This window comes from Lobosporangium transversale, assembly GCF_002105155.1.
Source record: "Lobosporangium transversale strain NRRL 3116 chromosome Unknown BCR41scaffold_23, whole genome shotgun sequence".
In the NCBI taxonomy this organism is placed as follows: Eukaryota; Fungi; Mortierellomycota; class Mortierellomycetes; order Mortierellales; family Mortierellaceae; genus Lobosporangium; species Lobosporangium transversale.
In genome coordinates this window covers 404,735-421,198 of record NW_019029001.1, presented here as the reverse complement: position 1 = coordinate 421,198, position 16,464 = coordinate 404,735, and the positions used below count along the sequence as shown (strand labels likewise).

General features: G+C 39.2%; 6 protein-coding genes across 6 annotated transcripts; 1 reads left to right on the top strand and 5 right to left on the bottom strand.

Annotated features, from left to right (window-relative positions):
* Positions 1-29: 29 nt before the first annotated feature.
* On the bottom strand, positions 30-2,363 carry BCR41DRAFT_381235 (aminotransferase class-III-domain-containing protein; the record flags this gene model as incomplete). The annotated part of the gene is made up of 9 exons (XM_022027300.1): positions 30-399; positions 504-560; positions 654-700; positions 853-1,274; positions 1,361-1,463; positions 1,590-1,832; positions 1,954-2,003; positions 2,118-2,232; positions 2,277-2,363. The coding sequence occupies 9 exons, from the start codon at positions 2,361-2,363 to the stop codon at positions 30-32; spliced, it is 1,494 nt and encodes a 497-aa protein (XP_021880485.1).
* Positions 2,364-3,664: 1,301 nt separating this feature from the next.
* Positions 3,665-5,648, bottom strand: BCR41DRAFT_355662 (soluble NSF attachment protein). Its single transcript, XM_022024515.1, has 6 exons — positions 5,345-5,648; positions 4,913-5,035; positions 4,546-4,726; positions 4,275-4,449; positions 4,000-4,086; positions 3,665-3,843 (listed from the first exon to the last, which is right to left on the bottom strand). Exons 1-6 carry the CDS (start codon positions 5,490-5,492, stop codon positions 3,694-3,696), a joined length of 864 nt encoding a protein of 287 aa, XP_021880484.1. The 5' UTR covers positions 5,493-5,648; the 3' UTR covers positions 3,665-3,693.
* A 76-nt stretch (positions 5,649-5,724) lies between these two features.
* On the bottom strand, positions 5,725-9,587 carry BCR41DRAFT_355660 (eukaryotic translation initiation factor 3 subunit 8). Its single transcript, XM_022024514.1, has 5 exons — positions 9,087-9,587; positions 8,077-8,695; positions 7,603-7,954; positions 6,394-7,495; positions 5,725-6,236 (listed from the first exon to the last, which is right to left on the bottom strand). The coding sequence occupies exons 1-5, from the start codon at positions 9,403-9,405 to the stop codon at positions 6,100-6,102; spliced, it is 2,529 nt and encodes an 842-aa protein (XP_021880483.1). The 5' UTR covers positions 9,406-9,587; the 3' UTR covers positions 5,725-6,099.
* Positions 9,588-9,889: 302 nt separating this feature from the next.
* On the bottom strand, positions 9,890-11,087 carry BCR41DRAFT_355659 (hypothetical protein). The gene is made up of 2 exons (XM_022024513.1): positions 10,847-11,087; positions 9,890-10,604 (listed from the first exon to the last, which is right to left on the bottom strand). Exons 1-2 carry the CDS (start codon positions 10,956-10,958, stop codon positions 9,958-9,960), a joined length of 759 nt encoding a protein of 252 aa, XP_021880482.1. The 5' UTR covers positions 10,959-11,087; the 3' UTR covers positions 9,890-9,957.
* A 909-nt stretch (positions 11,088-11,996) lies between these two features.
* BCR41DRAFT_355657 (hypothetical protein) lies at positions 11,997-12,561 on the bottom strand. The gene has a single exon (XM_022024512.1). The coding sequence runs from the start codon at positions 12,236-12,238 to the stop codon at positions 12,026-12,028; it is 213 nt and encodes a 70-aa protein (XP_021880481.1). The 5' UTR covers positions 12,239-12,561; the 3' UTR covers positions 11,997-12,025.
* Positions 12,562-12,903: 342 nt separating this feature from the next.
* On the top strand, positions 12,904-14,477 carry BCR41DRAFT_387218 (hypothetical protein; the record flags this gene model as incomplete). The annotated part of the gene is made up of 4 exons (XM_022027872.1): positions 12,904-12,999; positions 13,088-13,262; positions 13,352-13,896; positions 14,247-14,477. The coding sequence occupies 4 exons, from the start codon at positions 12,904-12,906 to the stop codon at positions 14,349-14,351; spliced, it is 921 nt and encodes a 306-aa protein (XP_021880480.1). The 3' UTR covers positions 14,352-14,477.
* Positions 14,478-16,464: the final 1,987 nt, after the last annotated feature.

Genomic DNA, 16,464 nt, shown 5'->3' with positions numbered 1-16,464 from the left:
TCTTTTTTTTTTTTCTTTTTTTTTTTTTTTTACTTTGTCTTGTGCTGATGGCAGCTTGCTGCCTTATCCATCGCATCTAAAAAGACATCCGCGTGTTTCTTCTGGAACACTAGCATAGGTCTCAACCGAATACTCAAAGACCCACATCCTCCCGTGTTCACCCCCAGGGATCTCAACGTGTTCACAAACAGGTCGCGTTGGTCCGAAGTTGGCAGATCAAACGCAATGAACGTTCCTTGACCGCGAACACACGAAATGAGCTCTGGGTATTTCGATTGGATCCCAAACATCTCCTTTTTCAGATAAGCTCCCGTTTCCGCTGCATTCTTGACTAGATCCTTCGATTTAATCTCATGTAGGATCGTCTTTGCTTGAACTGCACGGACAGGATCACCTAGCCTATTATGCATATATCAAGTAAAGTTATCAATCGTCTAAGCATATCCTCCTATGCATTGGCAAGTCTAATTAAAACTAGTTTATATATATATATATATACATACCATGTGTTAAAGTTGCGGTACGGACCATCAGGACGGAGCTCAGACCGATGGAACCAACTAATTTTCATTGTGACACGACTTTAGTCTCTTTCTTACATACTTCCACGCACAGCCTTTTTTTTTTTTTTTTTTTTTTTTTTTTTTTCATACCCTGCTGCCTGGAACTTCTTGGAAAACGTTACAATATCAGGGGGGCTCTAACAATTATTATCAATGGTATCAATAAAGTATGAAGGAGTAACATTCTTTATACATTCATACAATATCTATAATCATGATCAAGGTCATAATCATAATCACAACCATAACCACAACCATAATCATAATCATAAACATAGCGCTTCTTTACCGTCAGGTTCCAAGCTTCATGTGCCCAAAAATGTCCTGTGGGGCCAACGCCTGTTTGGACTTCATCCACAATCATCAGGATTCCATGCTTCTTTGTCAAATCCCTCAGACCCTGGAAAAACTTTGGTGAGGCGTGATTATCTCCTCCTTCACTTTGGATCGGTTCAACAATCAAGGCTGCAATCGGAGCTTTCGTCTTGGCTTGTTTTATCTTTTCTTCTGCAACTGCCAAGCAACGTGCTTCCTCCTTGTCATTCTCGCCTTGATACTTCTCCAATGGATACTTCAGGCTCGGAAAGGGGCTCGATATCCAGGTTGAGAAGGCTGGGATGTCAAGCTTATGAAGGGCTTTGGTGCGAGTTGTCGAAAGGGACCCAAATAGACGACCATGGAATCCTCCATCAAAACTCATGATTGCCAAGTCTAAACAATATATTGCGTTATTATTTCACTCTCGAAAAAAAAGTTGCCGTTCGCGTCATATTGATGATACTCAAAGATGTACTCACCTGGGGAGCCGGGCCCAATATTTTTCATACACGTTGACAGCTCCTCCGCCGTGACTACGCCGTCCTTACCTCTCTTAAGTCTCTGATAATGCATGAATGCAGCCTTAAATTGCAATTTTTTTTTTTTTTTTTTTTTTTAAAAAATATAAAATAAAAAAAAAAAATCAATGATCTTTATATTATCATTATTCCAACATTGATGGCTAATAAAGACATCATCTATCTTTACCTTATAAGCGGTTTCATTACTGTCGGAGCCAGACATGGCTGTGAAGACCTGGGTTAAGCCTTTGGGCGCCACGCTCATGAAGGACTCTTGCAAAGTCTTTGCCCAGGTCGAATGCGGCTGCACTCCCAACGCAGGGCGATTGACCAACATTTGGACCATCTCCGGTTTCGTAGCTGCCTCTATCAAAGCCTTAGAGTTGTAGCCCAAAGGTAACGACGCGATTTGGCAATATAGGTCCAAGAACTGAAAAAAAAAAAAAAAAAAAAAAAAAAAAAAAAGCATCAATATCATGCGTTTCTAATTTTTTTTTTTTTTTTTTTTTTTTAAAAAAAAAAGGTCTCTACAATGTCTTATAACGTCTTACAATGTTACCATCGAGATCAGCAACGTAATTTCCAATAGACTTGTCCAAGTCTATGTAATTTTTTTTTTTTTTTTTTTTTTTTATAAAGAGAAAAAGAAAGAGTTACTTGATTGAGAAGGTTTCTTTGCGTTTTTAATAAAGCAGGAAAGATAGGGCTTTGATACCTGTCATCATGGTGGCAGCACGAGTATCCTGCAACTTATCCAGATCTTGCAACCCAGCTCTAGTTTTGGGACCAGGAATAACAGATGTGACGATTTTGGGTCCTGACGGCTCTCCCTCGACAAGGTTCTGTTGATCCTTGTGCTGTCGGCCAAGGAAACCTTCGCTTGAGCTGATAGAGGCAAAAGGACGAACCGACAAAAATGGCCCGAATCGTCGGTTGGGATGTCCAAGGCGATTGTAACCATGGCAAGCGGAGATTAAAGTTCTCTGAAGTGGAGTACGCAACGTTGCCATAATGATAATCCTATAATGTATGTATAGATCAATAGAGCTTCCAAGTGAAAAAGAAAAAGAAAAAGAAAAAGAAAATATAAAAGAAGAATGAGAATGAGGATGAGAAGAAAGAGAATGAAAGAATGAGGATGAATGACGAATGAATAAGACAAAAAAAAAAAAAAAAAAGGGAGAAACGAGATTGGTATGAGAATAATGCACTTGTGGGACATTTAGAACCATTTTTTATGCCTTAAGCAATCACACGGGCATAAATGCCCGTCAAATCTATATCTACCTTGATGCATGGTCCACCGGGCCCCGGCCCCGGGTCTATTTAAAAATGTAACTTTAGTGCCAAAGACCCCAAGCCATCAGTAGGGATTATACCGAAATATGAACATCCTTAGTAGAAGTATTACAGCAAGAGTTCTATTTGCTCAAAGAAATTTCACAGCATTCGTCACAAGGCCATTAAAGGCGCGCTCCTGAAAATCATACCTTTTTCCCACGCTCTCAACAACACCATTAGGACGCGCCTACATTTCGTTCCTTATATGAATAGATTGTGGGCACTATCATTACTCTCAGCATAATAAGGGAGCCGACCTCAGCAAGAACAATGCCAAGCATCAATGTCCTCAGACAGTCCAAGGTTCAGAGTCCATGTAGACTTCTTCCGGCGTTCTCCCCTTTATGATGTTCGTCTTCAATGTGAGTTCCACTAGTACCTCTTTCTCCAAACCAACTTCATTCCCGGCACGACATCGTATCAACCGACGCCACATAAGCACTACAGCGCCACCAAAAGAGATTCAACCAAAAAGAAGCCCTTGTTGCTGCTACAGCATCAGTAGTAGCAATTTAGCTTTCGAGCAATGATTTTTATAAGAGAATGCTGCAACAACACGTGAAAACATCTGCGACTCTGTCATCCCACGTAGTTGAGACGCTACAGTAGAAGCCGAGGATCCGTGCAGGTATAACTCAAGCGCAAGAGACATGCTGGCTATAGTCCTAGAACGGTTTGTCACCCTCCGCTATTGTTTCAAGAAATGACGACTACACAAGGCATTTTTCGAAAAAGTACCAAATCTTCAGAGGCCGTGCCTTCAATTGAGCAATCGTTTGGTAGAGCAAGGATAGAAAATATATAAATGAAATGTATTAATTTTTATTAATTATACTAATTTCCCATCTGTTTATTTGTTACCAATCCATCCCTGACCCATAATACCCTTGTCTTTTTTTTTTTTTTTTTTTTTTTTTTTTTTTCCCTATTCTTGTCTTATTTCTATTACTTTAAATCAAGCTCGACTCCTTTCCTATGCCATTTTTGATCTCAAGCAAGATTTTGGTCTTCCAATTGTCTAGCTTTGTCAACTGATCAAACTCCACAACACTTGCTGTAAATTGATTGACATCACTATTATCCACAGCTGTCAGAATACTCTAACAGGACCATATCCAAAGGTTTATAGTTAGGATGCGTTGAATATTGGTGTCATCCAAATCGTTGAAAACGAAAACAAAAGATAAAAAATAAAAAAAAAAAAAAAAGCGAGGCATTAATCTCAAATTTAACGTCGTATCAAATTTCTTTCGCACCTGTAAGAATTGACATTCTCTAGTTGATGAGAAGGTGACATCCATGTCGCAGTAGCGCTCAACCGCATTATGTGCGGATACAGAGTCCTAATAGGAAATGAGGAAGTGAAGTAGAAATGTTAAAAAAGTATAATAAAAATAAAAGTAAAAATAAAAATAAAATAAAATTAAAATAAAAGTAAAAATAAAATTGAAATAAAAGTAAAAATAAAATTAAAATAAATGTAAAAATAAAATAGAATAAAATAAAATTAAATAAATTAAATAAAACTCACGCCAGTAGCAATATGACAGAGTCCTGCCTTAAGAAAGTATTCCTTCAAAGACCACTTCATGAGTTGGTTATCCAGGCTTGCACTAGCAACTCCCTCAAACTTCTCAATTGCCTTCTCGTATTGTCCTAATTGAGCAGCAAATGTAGCCACCTTGAGCATGCACTTGTGTGACAAACTAAATAAATCAAAGAAAATAGAGAGTTGAGTAATATATTCCCTTTTAAGAAGAAGAATAGCAGTTTGATTGCAGAAGAAGTTTAGTTGAACTTACGCTGTCGATGATTCTCCTGCATACCAGTCTGCTGCAGTCTCATATGCACGCATGGCCTGTTCAAGGTCAATGAGCTCAGACTCATAAATGCTGCCAATATCTTCCTGATGCTTGGCCGCTGATTGGAAACGGCCTCTTTCTGTCAAGATTAGAATAGCCTGTTCCAAAGACATGATGGCATCTAAAATATTAACACACACATATATATAATTTCTAATTTAAACATCTTGCACTTGCACTTTTGAATAAAAAAATATATTTTTTAATCTTTTCTTTCCGATCGGTATGTGTCTTTGGCATGCACATAACCTTGCATTCATGTGCAAGTTTGCTTTTTTTTTTTTTTTTTTTTTTTTTTTTTTTTTACCTTGTGGACTCGACTTCTTGTATGACTTGGAAGCATTGATAAACGTATTGGCGGCTTCATCCTTCTCACCCATCTTGAGTTGCATCTCGGCTGCCTTGCAAAAAGTGTCGCCAGATTCTTTCCCTATATATCGTTAAGCAATTCCGGACAGTATTCAACGAGAATTACAATATAACAATAACAACAAAGAAAAAAAAAAAAAAAAAAAAAAAAAAGAAAAAGAAAGAGAAAACACCAGTGTAAGTAACATTCTTGATTTGTGATGTAAAGGCTGTGGTCCTTCTTTCTTGCAATTTCATCCCCCTTTTTTTTTTTTTTTTTTTTTTTTTGTTGTTGGGTGAACAATTGGAGAGTAAGTAAAAGTCCTGTTTTGTGTGCTTGTGAACTCTTCAAGAATTCTGATCATTGGTGGCAGGAGAGAGAGCTTCTTACATCGTTTGGCCATCTTGTAGATATTGCCTGCTTTGGTATAGAGCTCTGCTGCCTCTTCATACTTTGATGTTGAGCTGAAAAACCATGAAGAAGATGTGGCCTTCTTGTCGGCCTTTGCAACCAATTCTTGCGCCTCTCGCTCAGACATGGTTGTCTATTATATATTTCTAATGTTGATTTCGATTTGTATTTTGTTGATCGTTTCCTTTTTTATTATAATGTTATGAATCAGTAGTAACTGAAATGGAGGAAACTTGATTAAAATGTAATATGAAAAACAAAAGATGAGCACAGGTCATACATGGGCGGAAGTAGACATGCGAATGAGACATGAGCGTCACAACTGCAACTGCACGAGAACGTCACTTTGAAAAAAAATTCTTTATTCAACAACTGCTTCCTCCGCCTTCGTCCTTTTTTCTTCTTTATATAATGCATCATATCTCTGCCAGTGAGGAAATACACTATTAACAAATATATATAAATATAAATAAAAAGAGATAAAAATTGATAAAAGTCTAAATGATAAAAAGACAGGCGTAGCATATTGAGCATGTCTTTTGAAAATGCTCAAAGAAAGCAATGGGTGTGAGTATGTGTATATACGTGTATGCGTGTATGCGTGTGCGTGTGTGCGTGTAAAAGAAAGCAAACGCGTGTTGAGAGCGAGAAGAGTTATGAGAGGAAAGCTAATACTGAGATTGATAGTAAAAAGAAAAAATAAAAGTAAAAAAAGATGAATATCCTCGAGGCAACTACTTGCGACCTCCTCTCACGCTGTTTCCAAGTCCTTTGTTAAATTGATTACGTCCTCCGCGAGTATTGCCACGAGCGCCCATAGTACGCTGTTGCTGCTGCTTTCCTGGTCCTTGCTCCTTACTTGCGTTAGTTCCTATTTGCAATAGCAATAGTTATTTTTATTATTACTCGTAAATTGATAATGATAATGATAATGACAATGACAATGGCAATGGCAATGGCAATGATAATGACAATGACAATGGCAATGGCAATGGCAATGATATTGACAATGAACTGACTTGGCTTACCCTTCTTTGAGCGTTCTCCTTGCTGAGGTGTCTTGGTCTCCAACAGTTTCTCATTGCTCTCCACGAATCCAGCAGCTTTCTCTGCAAAGGCAAGAGCCAAAGTCTGCAATCGAGTCAATTGTAAGTGATGCAAGACCACAATATTGGTAACTTGATCAATGCTCGCTGAGAGTTCCTCAATCCACACCATCTTGGCGACAATCGATGTGGTAGTTCTCAATGAAAGGTCAAACATTTTGGCCAAAGACTCGAGACTGATGGATGAATAATAGTTGGCGTTACTGAATAAATACGTACGAAGGCCTTCCTCCTGAATTTTATGACCGAGCATCTCCTTGATCTTTCTACTCTCAGGTATCAAGTCCCAAATTTTGATGGCGCTAATCCACTCGACTGACTTTTGCCATTCCGCATTGGCAAGTGCTTTGGAGGCAGCCATGATGTGATCACGAGTATTCTCTGGAGGACCTGAAAAGACTTGGCGAGAGTTGTAGTCAAGCATGCGGCGGAAGGGTTTCGAGATCATCTTCTTGCGGTTCTCAGGGTTGATCGCTGTTGAAGCAATGTTGGGGATTTCGAGGAGCATAGAGCATGTCAGGTAAACACATTCCAAGAGTTCGAGGTTAATATGCATGTGGAAGGGGAACTGGCGTTGGCGCTCAATCTTCTCTTGATCCGGGCTAGCGGTACTATGACGTTGGAGGGAAAGACCTTGGGCTAGTAACTCCTTGACACGGCCCGTACCAGAAATATCTTGCAGACAACTGTGAGCCTCTTTGATCATGCCAGCACGGAATGCACACATACCCAACTGAACCATGGCGCGGTTATGAAGGATCTGGGTGATGATATCGGCCAGATGGATAGTGTCCTGCAGATGTGACATCAGGAACATGTCGCGAGCGACGAAGAAGCGGTTTTCAAGTGCATGGTGATAAATGTGGCAAAGCATCGCGCGGGTCCTTTGTAGTGAGCTGCCATTCTTGTAAAGATCTACACAGAGATCATGAACCAAGCTGGTAGCGTCTTCAGAAGGCTTGACAATGTCAGCAGGCAAAAGCGAAGCAATAGCGTTCTCAACAGCAACAACAACATTGTTGGGCTAAGTTTTACAATTGAAAAGCAAGTTCGATAAGCAATAATTGCATGGAAGGAAATATGAGATAGAGAGAAGAGAGAGAGAAAGGGAGAGAGATTCGTTAAGCTCACCTTAAAGTACACGTGTTCTAGACGTCTCATAGTAGTGCGACAGATTGCATCCGTAGCGTCAAGACGATTGAAGTATGCGAGGGACCGAACAATGACAGCATAGAGGCTGACCTCGTCTTTGAGACGATCCACATAGTCAGTTGTGTGAGGATCGATATTCTGGAGCGACTTTGTGAACTCCTCATCCAGACGGTCAATAAAGGCAACAATAGAGCCTTGAATGAAAACAGCCTCACCATTTTGAGGCAAGCGGTCTTTGTCGTTATCATCCTCTTCTGGCACATTTTCTTTGACAATGTAGTCATTGTTGGATTCCAGAATGGCCAAAAGATTATTCAGATATTTCTCAGCACTGTTGACGATAGTAAGATGTGTCCAGGAAAATAAACGAGTTTGAGTATCATATTGTGTTTGGGAACTATAGATAATGATAAGACTGACTTTTTTTTTTTTTTTTTTTTTTTTATGACTTACTTCTTCCAGAGAGAAATGTTCATATATCCTGAAAGACCAACTGCAAAGTCAAACTGCGTTGAAATCAGGTTTAATAGGACGCGAATCTTTTGGTAAGGCGTGTTGGCAACCACAAGAAGTCTCTCCAGGATTCGGACTTGCTCTTCACGGTTTGTGTTCTTCTTTCCACGTGCATCTACAACTTCACGCAACTTCTTGAACAAGTTCTCCTGATTAAATTCGACTGTCTTTCCGCCTGCTCCCACAGGGGTAAAACCATCGTCGACCTCCTCACCCTCTTCCTCCTCCAAGTCAGAGTCAACAACTTTCTTTGGTTTCTTGATCTTTGGTTTAATCTCAATAGCCTCTTCCTCTTCAGCATCGTAGTTCTCTGGATCTTTTTCGTACTCCTGGATGTCCTTCTCGTACAGGCGATTGTTCTTCTTGATCTTTTGTTTCATCGAGTTGAGAGCTTTGGCATTGGAGGCATTCATCTTCTTGGCTGCCGACTTTTCCTTATCCAACGTGCTCTGAACCGTCTTCTCCAATTCGGCCACAGCCTTGATATAAAATTTAGGGACACCCGTCTGTGCAATAATGCCTACAGCCTTTTGCAAAGCCTTATTGGCACGATCGAACTCTATCAAGGCATCGTTGTAAAATTAATTAGATCAACAGTTGAGTTAGCTGACAATTACTTAATTCAATAGGATCGATGTCCGAGCCTTCCTCTCATATAGTGGGCCTGCGTGTCCTCAAGGTTTCTTCTCCTGGCGTAAAAAGATCAATATCACTACAACTAAAGATAATTAATGCCCAACACTGCCTGATAATAATCCTTAATGGCATTTTATCCACTCCCTTCATTGTTTACAGTCTTGGTAGTTGTAAATACGAGGCCTATTGTCTTTTTTTTTTTTTTTTTTTTTTTTTTTTTTCATTGGTCTTCTGTCCAAGCTATTCTTATGCTTTTACATCAACCTTACCATTTCTAATGGCTCAATCCTTTTAATATCTCATTTAATCCTTACCAGTCTGAACAGAGACCCAGTCGTTGATCTTTTGGCCATTGTTCATTGCAGTCACTGCTTGTTCGATCTCCTCGAATCGCTTATCTTTTGCAGAACGGACTACGCGAACTGTGTCATCCTCACTGTCAGAGTCCGAGAGAGATCCCTCAAAAAAACGACCACGGCCAATTTTTTTGCCTTGCTGATCGTCTGAGTCGGATTCAGATTCAGAAGCGTCTGAATCAGACTGGTCTTCAGATTCAGAGTTGGTCAGCTCATCAGAGTAATCGGACTCTGTGTCGTCAGAGTCGCTCTCTCCAGCACGAAAAAAGCGGGACATTGTGAGCGGTGCCCTGTGGTGTAAATGACAAGTAGTGACGCGGAGGAAGTTTTTATATGTATAATTGGATAATATGCTGAGAATGCAAAGAGAAAGGGATCCTTTTCCTTATATGTTGGTTCCTAATTGTCTCTGTTAATGTCCCTGCTCAGAGTTGGCTTGCGATCAAAGAGACCGTTAAATGGACATTTGATCCAAGTAAAAAAAAAAAAAAAAAGAAAACTCACTTCCACACATTAATCACGCGTAAGTGGCTTGTGCACACTACTGAATGGTTTTTATTTGTATATATGAATATGAATATGAATATGGATATGATGGGAGTAGAATGATAATGGTCTTTAAAATGTATATTTATACCAACAGCTTACTACATTATTTTACGCAAGAACCATCATGGTAGAGAGCGCTACAGCCAAAAGCAATGGTAAAGCTGGGAGAACAGTCTTAACAGCGGCGTTTTTGACTGAGGAGAATTCACATGTGGCACAGATGGGTGCTGAAAAAATGAAGACAGGTGAAGAAATACACGTTAAATAAGCTATCTGGTAACTAGAGTAAAATAAATGAAGTATAAAATAAATAGAGATAATAATAGTAATAATAAAAAGGTAACTTACGATTCATATCCCTACCAGGAGTGTATGGAGAAGGGATGTAGAGACCAAATCGGAGACCTGCAAATGTGCTTAGGTAGCCTCCTTGGGGCAGAACTCCGTTGCGGCCAACAGCGCCATCGAATATCCGCAGAGTGTACATTCCTGTTCGAATCGGATTAGTAAGGTTCTTTTGGTTGATTGCAGTCCATGTGTAGTTTTTGAGGTTGCCTGGGATGGCTGCACCGATGGTGACAATGTTGGTGGGATTCTCGGATGTAAAAGCCTCAAGTGTCAGATTGGCTGGAGGCAGCAGTAAAAATTTATCATAATCCCATGCAAACTGGATGTCAGTTATACCAATTGGGAACAGTGGCGGGTTTGCCATGTTGGCTTTTGGTTGTATCATGGTGAGAGAGGAAACTGGGTCGCTAGGAGTACGGGAAGGTAATGCAGATGGCGCAGGGCCTGTTGCGGTTCCTGTTGCAGTTCCAATAGGTGCTCCTGAAGCAGTTCCTGTAGCGGTATTTGTAGCGGGTGGACCTCCTGTTCCAGTTGGGGCAGGACCAGTAGCAGTGTTGGAAGGAGGTGCTGGGGAAGAACCTAAATATCATGTAAAATATAAATCGTAAGCCAGAGAAGAAGGATAGCGGTGTTCACCTTTCAGGAACAGTCAAGATTTTATGCATCAACTCCTTTTTTGTGTGATTTGGATGAAATGAAATAAGAAGAAACATCGGGATAACACAATATGCGACTGAAAAATAAAGAGAGAAAAAGAGAGTGACAAGGAAGAAAAAAAAAAAAAGAAAAAAAAAAAAAAAAAAAAAGAAGAATGCTTGTACCTTGTCCCTGCACAAAGACATTCGACAGACACAGTAGAGCCAGCAATGCAAAGACAGTTGTACGTTGCAAAACTAGTGCAATATTATTGTTGGAGTATACTTGCGCCATCATGATGGCAGAAGGATAAATGTGGAATTAAAAGAGTTGGATGTGGATGTGGATGTGGATGTTTATGAAAAGGAAGATGTAATGAAGTAGTAGATGGGAGGATCCTAGGAACTTTGTTCAGATCAAATGAGCGATAGTGATAGTCAGAGGATATTAAGAGAATCAAAATAAAGCAAAGCGATAAGAAGGCAAAGACAAAAAAGCAAATCCAACAGAAAAAATAGAAAAATGACAGGGACGCCAAAAAGGCGAGGTTGGAAAGAAAGGGGATGGGCAATAGATTGGAAGTGTTGGAAGTATTGGAAGTATTGGGACAAGGAGAAAGGAGATTGTTTCGTTTACGACTTTTTCTTTTTCTTGGTGGTGTAATACAACAATACAAGAATAGCTCTGCCAAAAATAATTTTTTGAGGGTGGTTCTTAATTTTTTTCTTTGTGTGGTGTCTTATTTTTTGCCCTCAAAATCTTTCACGCCTATCCCCTAAAAATAAACTTCACACACAAACTCACCTTGAGGATGGTAACGGGGCATGAACGGAGTGAGAACACATTCACCTGTGCGATACATCTCTATACACAAATAGATGAACAGTTGATGAACAACATGTTCAGGTGTTCAGATAAGGCCCATGTTCTATCAAACGCCTGTTGCAAAAACAAAAAAAAAAGAAAGAAAAAAAAAGAAAAAAAAAAAAAAAACTCATCATGAAAACACATTAAGACAAAGTAACTGGAGTACTTTTTTGACATAATCTTTTTTTTCTTTATTTTATTTATTTACTTGAGAATTCCAATCTGTCACTGCGCTTTAACTGTCTTTCTTTTTAGTCTTTTTCTTTCTTCAAAGCCAGCACACATCCTTGGCCTGTCCAAGCCAGATAAATTTCTCGCGCAGGTGAAAAAAAAATAAAAAAAAATAAAAAATAATGCAACCGTAATGGGCTATGTGCATGGACGGATTGCTTTAAAGTAGGTAGGAGTGGGTTCACATCCCTTTTTTTTTGTTTTTTGTTTTACTTTTTTAAAAGATTGAAGATAAAGTAGGGGAGGACAAGAGGCAAACATATTGATCAGGCCTTGAGATGCGCAAGGAGTGAGCGACGAAGCACCTGTCTGAGCAGTGGGGACGTGCCAGACTGCTTGCCTGCATGCCGGCTCCTCTTGTGGCGGCGTGTCCTGCTGTTTGCAGTTGTAGTTTTTGTTTCGCATGCATTACACATAAACATGACATCCACAACATGTAAGTTGAGTGTAGATAATAAGAAAAGAGTAGCAGTTTTCATTAAACTTTTTTAAAGTTAATCTTGATGCTATTACAAATTTTATTACCTCAGAAGAGCTCGGATAGCCTCATCTGACAATTCCTGCACTGGAACTGCGACAGAAGCTGATTCAGCTACGCAAGTCGTCATGGCGTTCAGACAGTGAAGAATAAAGGACAGAGGAAACAGAAAACAAATAACAATAAAATAAAAAAAAAATAATAATATTGGGATAGATTATGGGGAAGGAAAAAAGAGAAGAGTAGGGTGATAAAGAGAGGAATGGCGTCGACCGTTTTTTACCCAAACAGACCACGACTCAGTGAAGTAGAGCAGCAGAACAGCGTTTAATTTTTTTTTTTCTTTTTTTTTTTTTCGTGAATGATCAAGTGGAGACTATTAAAAAAAAAAAAAAAAAAAAAAAAAGAAAGAAACTGGATGCGCAACCACAAAGGCGAGCGGCGGCTGTCAATGGGGAAACAGAAGGATGACGATGCGAAAGAGCGAAAAGGGAATAGGGAATAAAAAGGGATGGGGGAGCAAACAGGGAGACAAGATCGAACTCTTTGGAAGCAAGCTTAAAAAAAACTAGAGAGACCATGTGGTGTGCACATGATCCCTCTCACTGCACGTGCATTAATATGATTTCACAAGTCGACATTAGAAAAGCATTCATCCATTTCGAAATGCACAAATCAATTCCATTGTCCTCATCTCATTTCGTTAAAGAGAATAAACTATTGCCTACACTATCTCAACCTCATAGTGCGGCATGGATTCAGGTAAAAGTCTTATTTACTTGATAATTAGTTTTTTGTTTATTCAATAAGAGAGAGAGAGAGCAAGACTAATTTATTCTTCATAGAATAGATTGACGAATGGCTAAAGACAAAGTACAGTACTGGTAAAGTCCCACCTTTCGAGCGGACGGAAGGGGCTGCGAAAGCATTACTTCAGCTCTTACAGCTTAATAAAGCCCAGGATGAATATATAAATCAGGTTCTGAAAGAGCTTATTCAGTTTTCCAACCAATACAGGGCTAAAGGTAAGCAAAAAAAAAAAAAAAAAGTAGTTCGTCAATAAACTCATCTCCAGGATATTGATTTTTTCTTCTTCTTTTTCTCTTAAAAAAAGATACCAGGCTGAAAGAAAACCTTCAAATCTTTGATCTTGACAAAGATCGTTTGCCAACTTCCTCTCAACAAGCCCTCTCACGGCTTTCAGAACTTGCTATGCTTTTGGGAATCTCGGACACAACTCTACCAAGCTTTCAACAGGGGTTCTCCCAGCTTCATCTCGATGCACTAAAGTACTTTCATGTCCAAAAGAATAACCAATTACAGTTGAACACGATTGAGGAACATCAGCAAGAAGCCAAACAGGGATTAGATCGACTGTTAAAGTTGAAGCAGAGACTTATAAAGCAGCGCGAAACCAAGGGCGATATTGAGCAAAGGGTCTGGAGAAGAAGTACTGAACTGAGTAGGATCCAAATCAATGAGAATATACGATTATTGGAACAGATATTGAATACGCAGCGAGAGAATGGTCTGGTGGATGTAGAGACACAAGGGTTGACAATAGCTCAGTTGGAGAATCAACAAAATATGATCCATGGATTAGAGCAGCAACTAAAAGTTCAGGGGAAAACCCTAACTGCTTATCAGGACATCCCTCCGGTAATATACCAATATACAGTGGAATCTCGATAATTGTACACTTTTGTACAATTTTCGAATTTGCTATATTTCTCGGTTATTGATTGGCTAAGAAGCCCACAATTCATGAAAAACTATTCTAAAAATCCTCTGCTGATTCCTCTACTCCAGTTGAGTGTGGGTTTTTTAGAATACTTTTTTTTAAAAGAGTAAGGCTCTTAGCCAACCAATGGCCTAGAAATATATCAAATTTGAAATTTGTACAAAAGTGTACAATTATCGAGATTCCACTGTATATAGCGTGACGTTAATGATTACCAGCTTGGTCAGCTCAAAAAAGACTAATTATTTTATTATTTAAACTTGAATAGGATTACATGCTTGCACAACTAAAAATTCAAGAAAGCGTTTCACGACTGAAAGAGCTCACGATCGAACGTGATTCCATGTTGACTCAACTAGCAGACGATCTATAGAAGCAAGCTCCCATTATATTACTTTAACTGGCGCACATACATACACATACATTTATAGGAGTCCCCTTAGATACTCAAGTTGGCCAAATATGAGACGCCCTTAAATAAAAAATAAAAGTTATTTCCATACAAGTCATGTGGGCCATGTGGGTCATGTGAGCCGAAATATACATGGAAGTTCAATCTAACCTGTCTCAAAGTCCATAATCATATGGGAAAACCAGTTCTCATATGTAAAAGTCATTCAAATGAATCTCAATCCAAACCAAACTTTGGATAATGACAAAAGACACTAATATAAAGCGATCTAGGGTAGCAATTGAAGTTTCTGAAGAAATTGAGTATCCGTAGTGACATAAAAACTGACTTTGGAAACCAAGTATAGCTTGGTAGACACTTGTCTAAAAAAATGTTTCGTTAAAATTAGTAAAAAAAGTAGAGCTCTATGATAAAACCTTCAAACTTCACCATATTTTCAGGTTAAAAGGACATGTCAATGCTGAATCCAACTGTGGTATTTTTACAGCGACTTAGTTTACAAAAATAACAATCCTTGTTGTTTAAAGATGAAGGAGAGACTATAAATTCCAGATATTACTCTATTTAGAGAATTCAATGGCCATTTTCTTGACAACCGCATTGCTGGTTCCTTGGAGTGCATATATACGACTTATAGATATAGCTTTTGGCTACTTGAATCTATATTTTACAATGTGTATCGCCATTACTGACAGAGTAATATTACTTTTGAACGAAAGAAGATGATCATAATCCTGATTATTTTCGATGTACAAGTTCTTTGAATGGAGGTATCCTACTGAAGACTTAACCGAATCTTTTCAACTTTTTTTTAAATCGTACCGATGGGTCTTCCCTACCAAATATATGATTTTCAGTCTTGTAGATATTCTCCATCAACAGAGAATGGATTTTCTTTTTTCATCGTTCTGTAAAAAAAAAAAAAGAAATGAAATCCTGATTTCTGATTGGCTATTTTGATTGTGCTCTCTTTGATTGAATTGGATTGAATAGTTTTTAAATCAAATATATACATGTAAAAAAAATTTTTTTTATTGGCGCTGCCGTTTTTGGTTCCCAGATGTATTTATCGTTCTTTGTAAAGAAAAATACCGTTCAACCATATCACTTAACTCCCTTGCTGCGTCGGGACATCTCACAATGCTATCTGAATCATGGAGGCCCTTTTTGAGTATCTCCAAAGATTCAGTAACCGCATCAGCAATCCTCTCTGCCTCAGCAACCTCCTCTGCTTCAGCATCCTCTACCTCCAACAGGGCATCACTGATGCTTGGGTTAACATCCCCTTCCAGGCCATCTTGGTAATTCTGGATCATAGCATGTCTATCAGGGACCCTCTCAAGGACATCGTGTATGATGTGGAGCGGTGGGTCTGGGTTATCCTTATGAACTTGATGCAAAAGATACATATGTCTGCAGGGGCGCTGAGAATACATAAAGTACTGACAGTTACATCTTGAGATAGTTTGATTCGTGGCAACCACGAAATAATATCCGCCAGATACGGAGAACGAGCGCACACAGTAAACGGTTCGGTCACCCACTTGCTGCTCGTGAACAATGCGCTGTGGAAGGTCTTCTAGTCCATCTAGAAATTTTCTTTGGTGAATGTCATCTCTCTCGCCTTTTGAATGTCGCCCATAGCGCCGCACGGTCTGCATTGCCATCATTTGGTAAAACTCATCTACATCATGAGTTAAGATATAAATCAATCTATCTCCTCTGCAGTTTGTATAACCTCGTAAGAAGTGCGACTTAAGGTGGTTGTGCCAGGACTCGACGTAATTGTTAGTATCCATCCCAGCATAAAACTTTCCCATACGATAACATTTCATCCACCTTCTCCTTCGGTCTTCACTGAGGTAGCGTTCCCTAAAATAATTCCAGACTTTGCCCTCATTATGATCCTGCCATTTCAACTCGAATTCTGAAATAAGAGTCTCAGCTCGCGTACGGTTTGGATCAAACAAAATTCTACGGAGCTCTCCCATCGCTTCTTCCTCAACTCCTTAGCAGCCTTGTCTTGCGTTGCACGGATAACACTTCGAAGCTTGGTGCTCCAAGCTTTCATAAC

Excerpts from the sequence above, each read along its gene's own strand:
- BCR41DRAFT_355662 (XM_022024515.1), bottom strand. The coding sequence starts at position 5,492 with ATGTCTGAGCGAGAGGCGCAAGAATTGGTTGCAAAGGCCGACAAGAAG. Across the intron at positions 4,087-4,274 it reads TCTGTCATATTGCTACTGGC|GACTCTGTATCCGCACATAA; the intron begins GTGAGTTTTATT and ends ATTTCCTATTAG. Across the intron at positions 3,844-3,999 it reads GAGAATGTCAATTCTTACAG|AGTATTCTGACAGCTGTGGA; the intron begins GTGCGAAAGAAA and ends TGGTCCTGTTAG.
- BCR41DRAFT_355660 (XM_022024514.1), bottom strand. The coding sequence starts at position 9,405 with ATGTCCCGCTTTTTTCGTGCTGGAGAGAGCGACTCTGACGACACAGAG. Across the intron at positions 7,955-8,076 it reads AACATTTCTCTCTGGAAGAA|TGCTGAGAAATATCTGAATA; the intron begins GTAAGTCATAAA and ends TATCGTCAACAG. Across the intron at positions 6,237-6,393 it reads AGGAGAACGCTCAAAGAAGG|GAACTAACGCAAGTAAGGAG; the intron begins GTAAGCCAAGTC and ends TATTGCAAATAG.
- BCR41DRAFT_355659 (XM_022024513.1), bottom strand. The coding sequence starts at position 10,958 with ATGATGGCGCAAGTATACTCCAACAATAATATTGCACTAGTTTTGCAA. Across the intron at positions 10,605-10,846 it reads TGTCTTTGTGCAGGGACAAG|GTTCTTCCCCAGCACCTCCT; the intron begins GTACAAGCATTC and ends CATGATATTTAG.
- BCR41DRAFT_355657 (XM_022024512.1), bottom strand. The coding sequence starts at position 12,238 with ATGAAAACTGCTACTCTTTTCTTATTATCTACACTCAACTTACATGTT.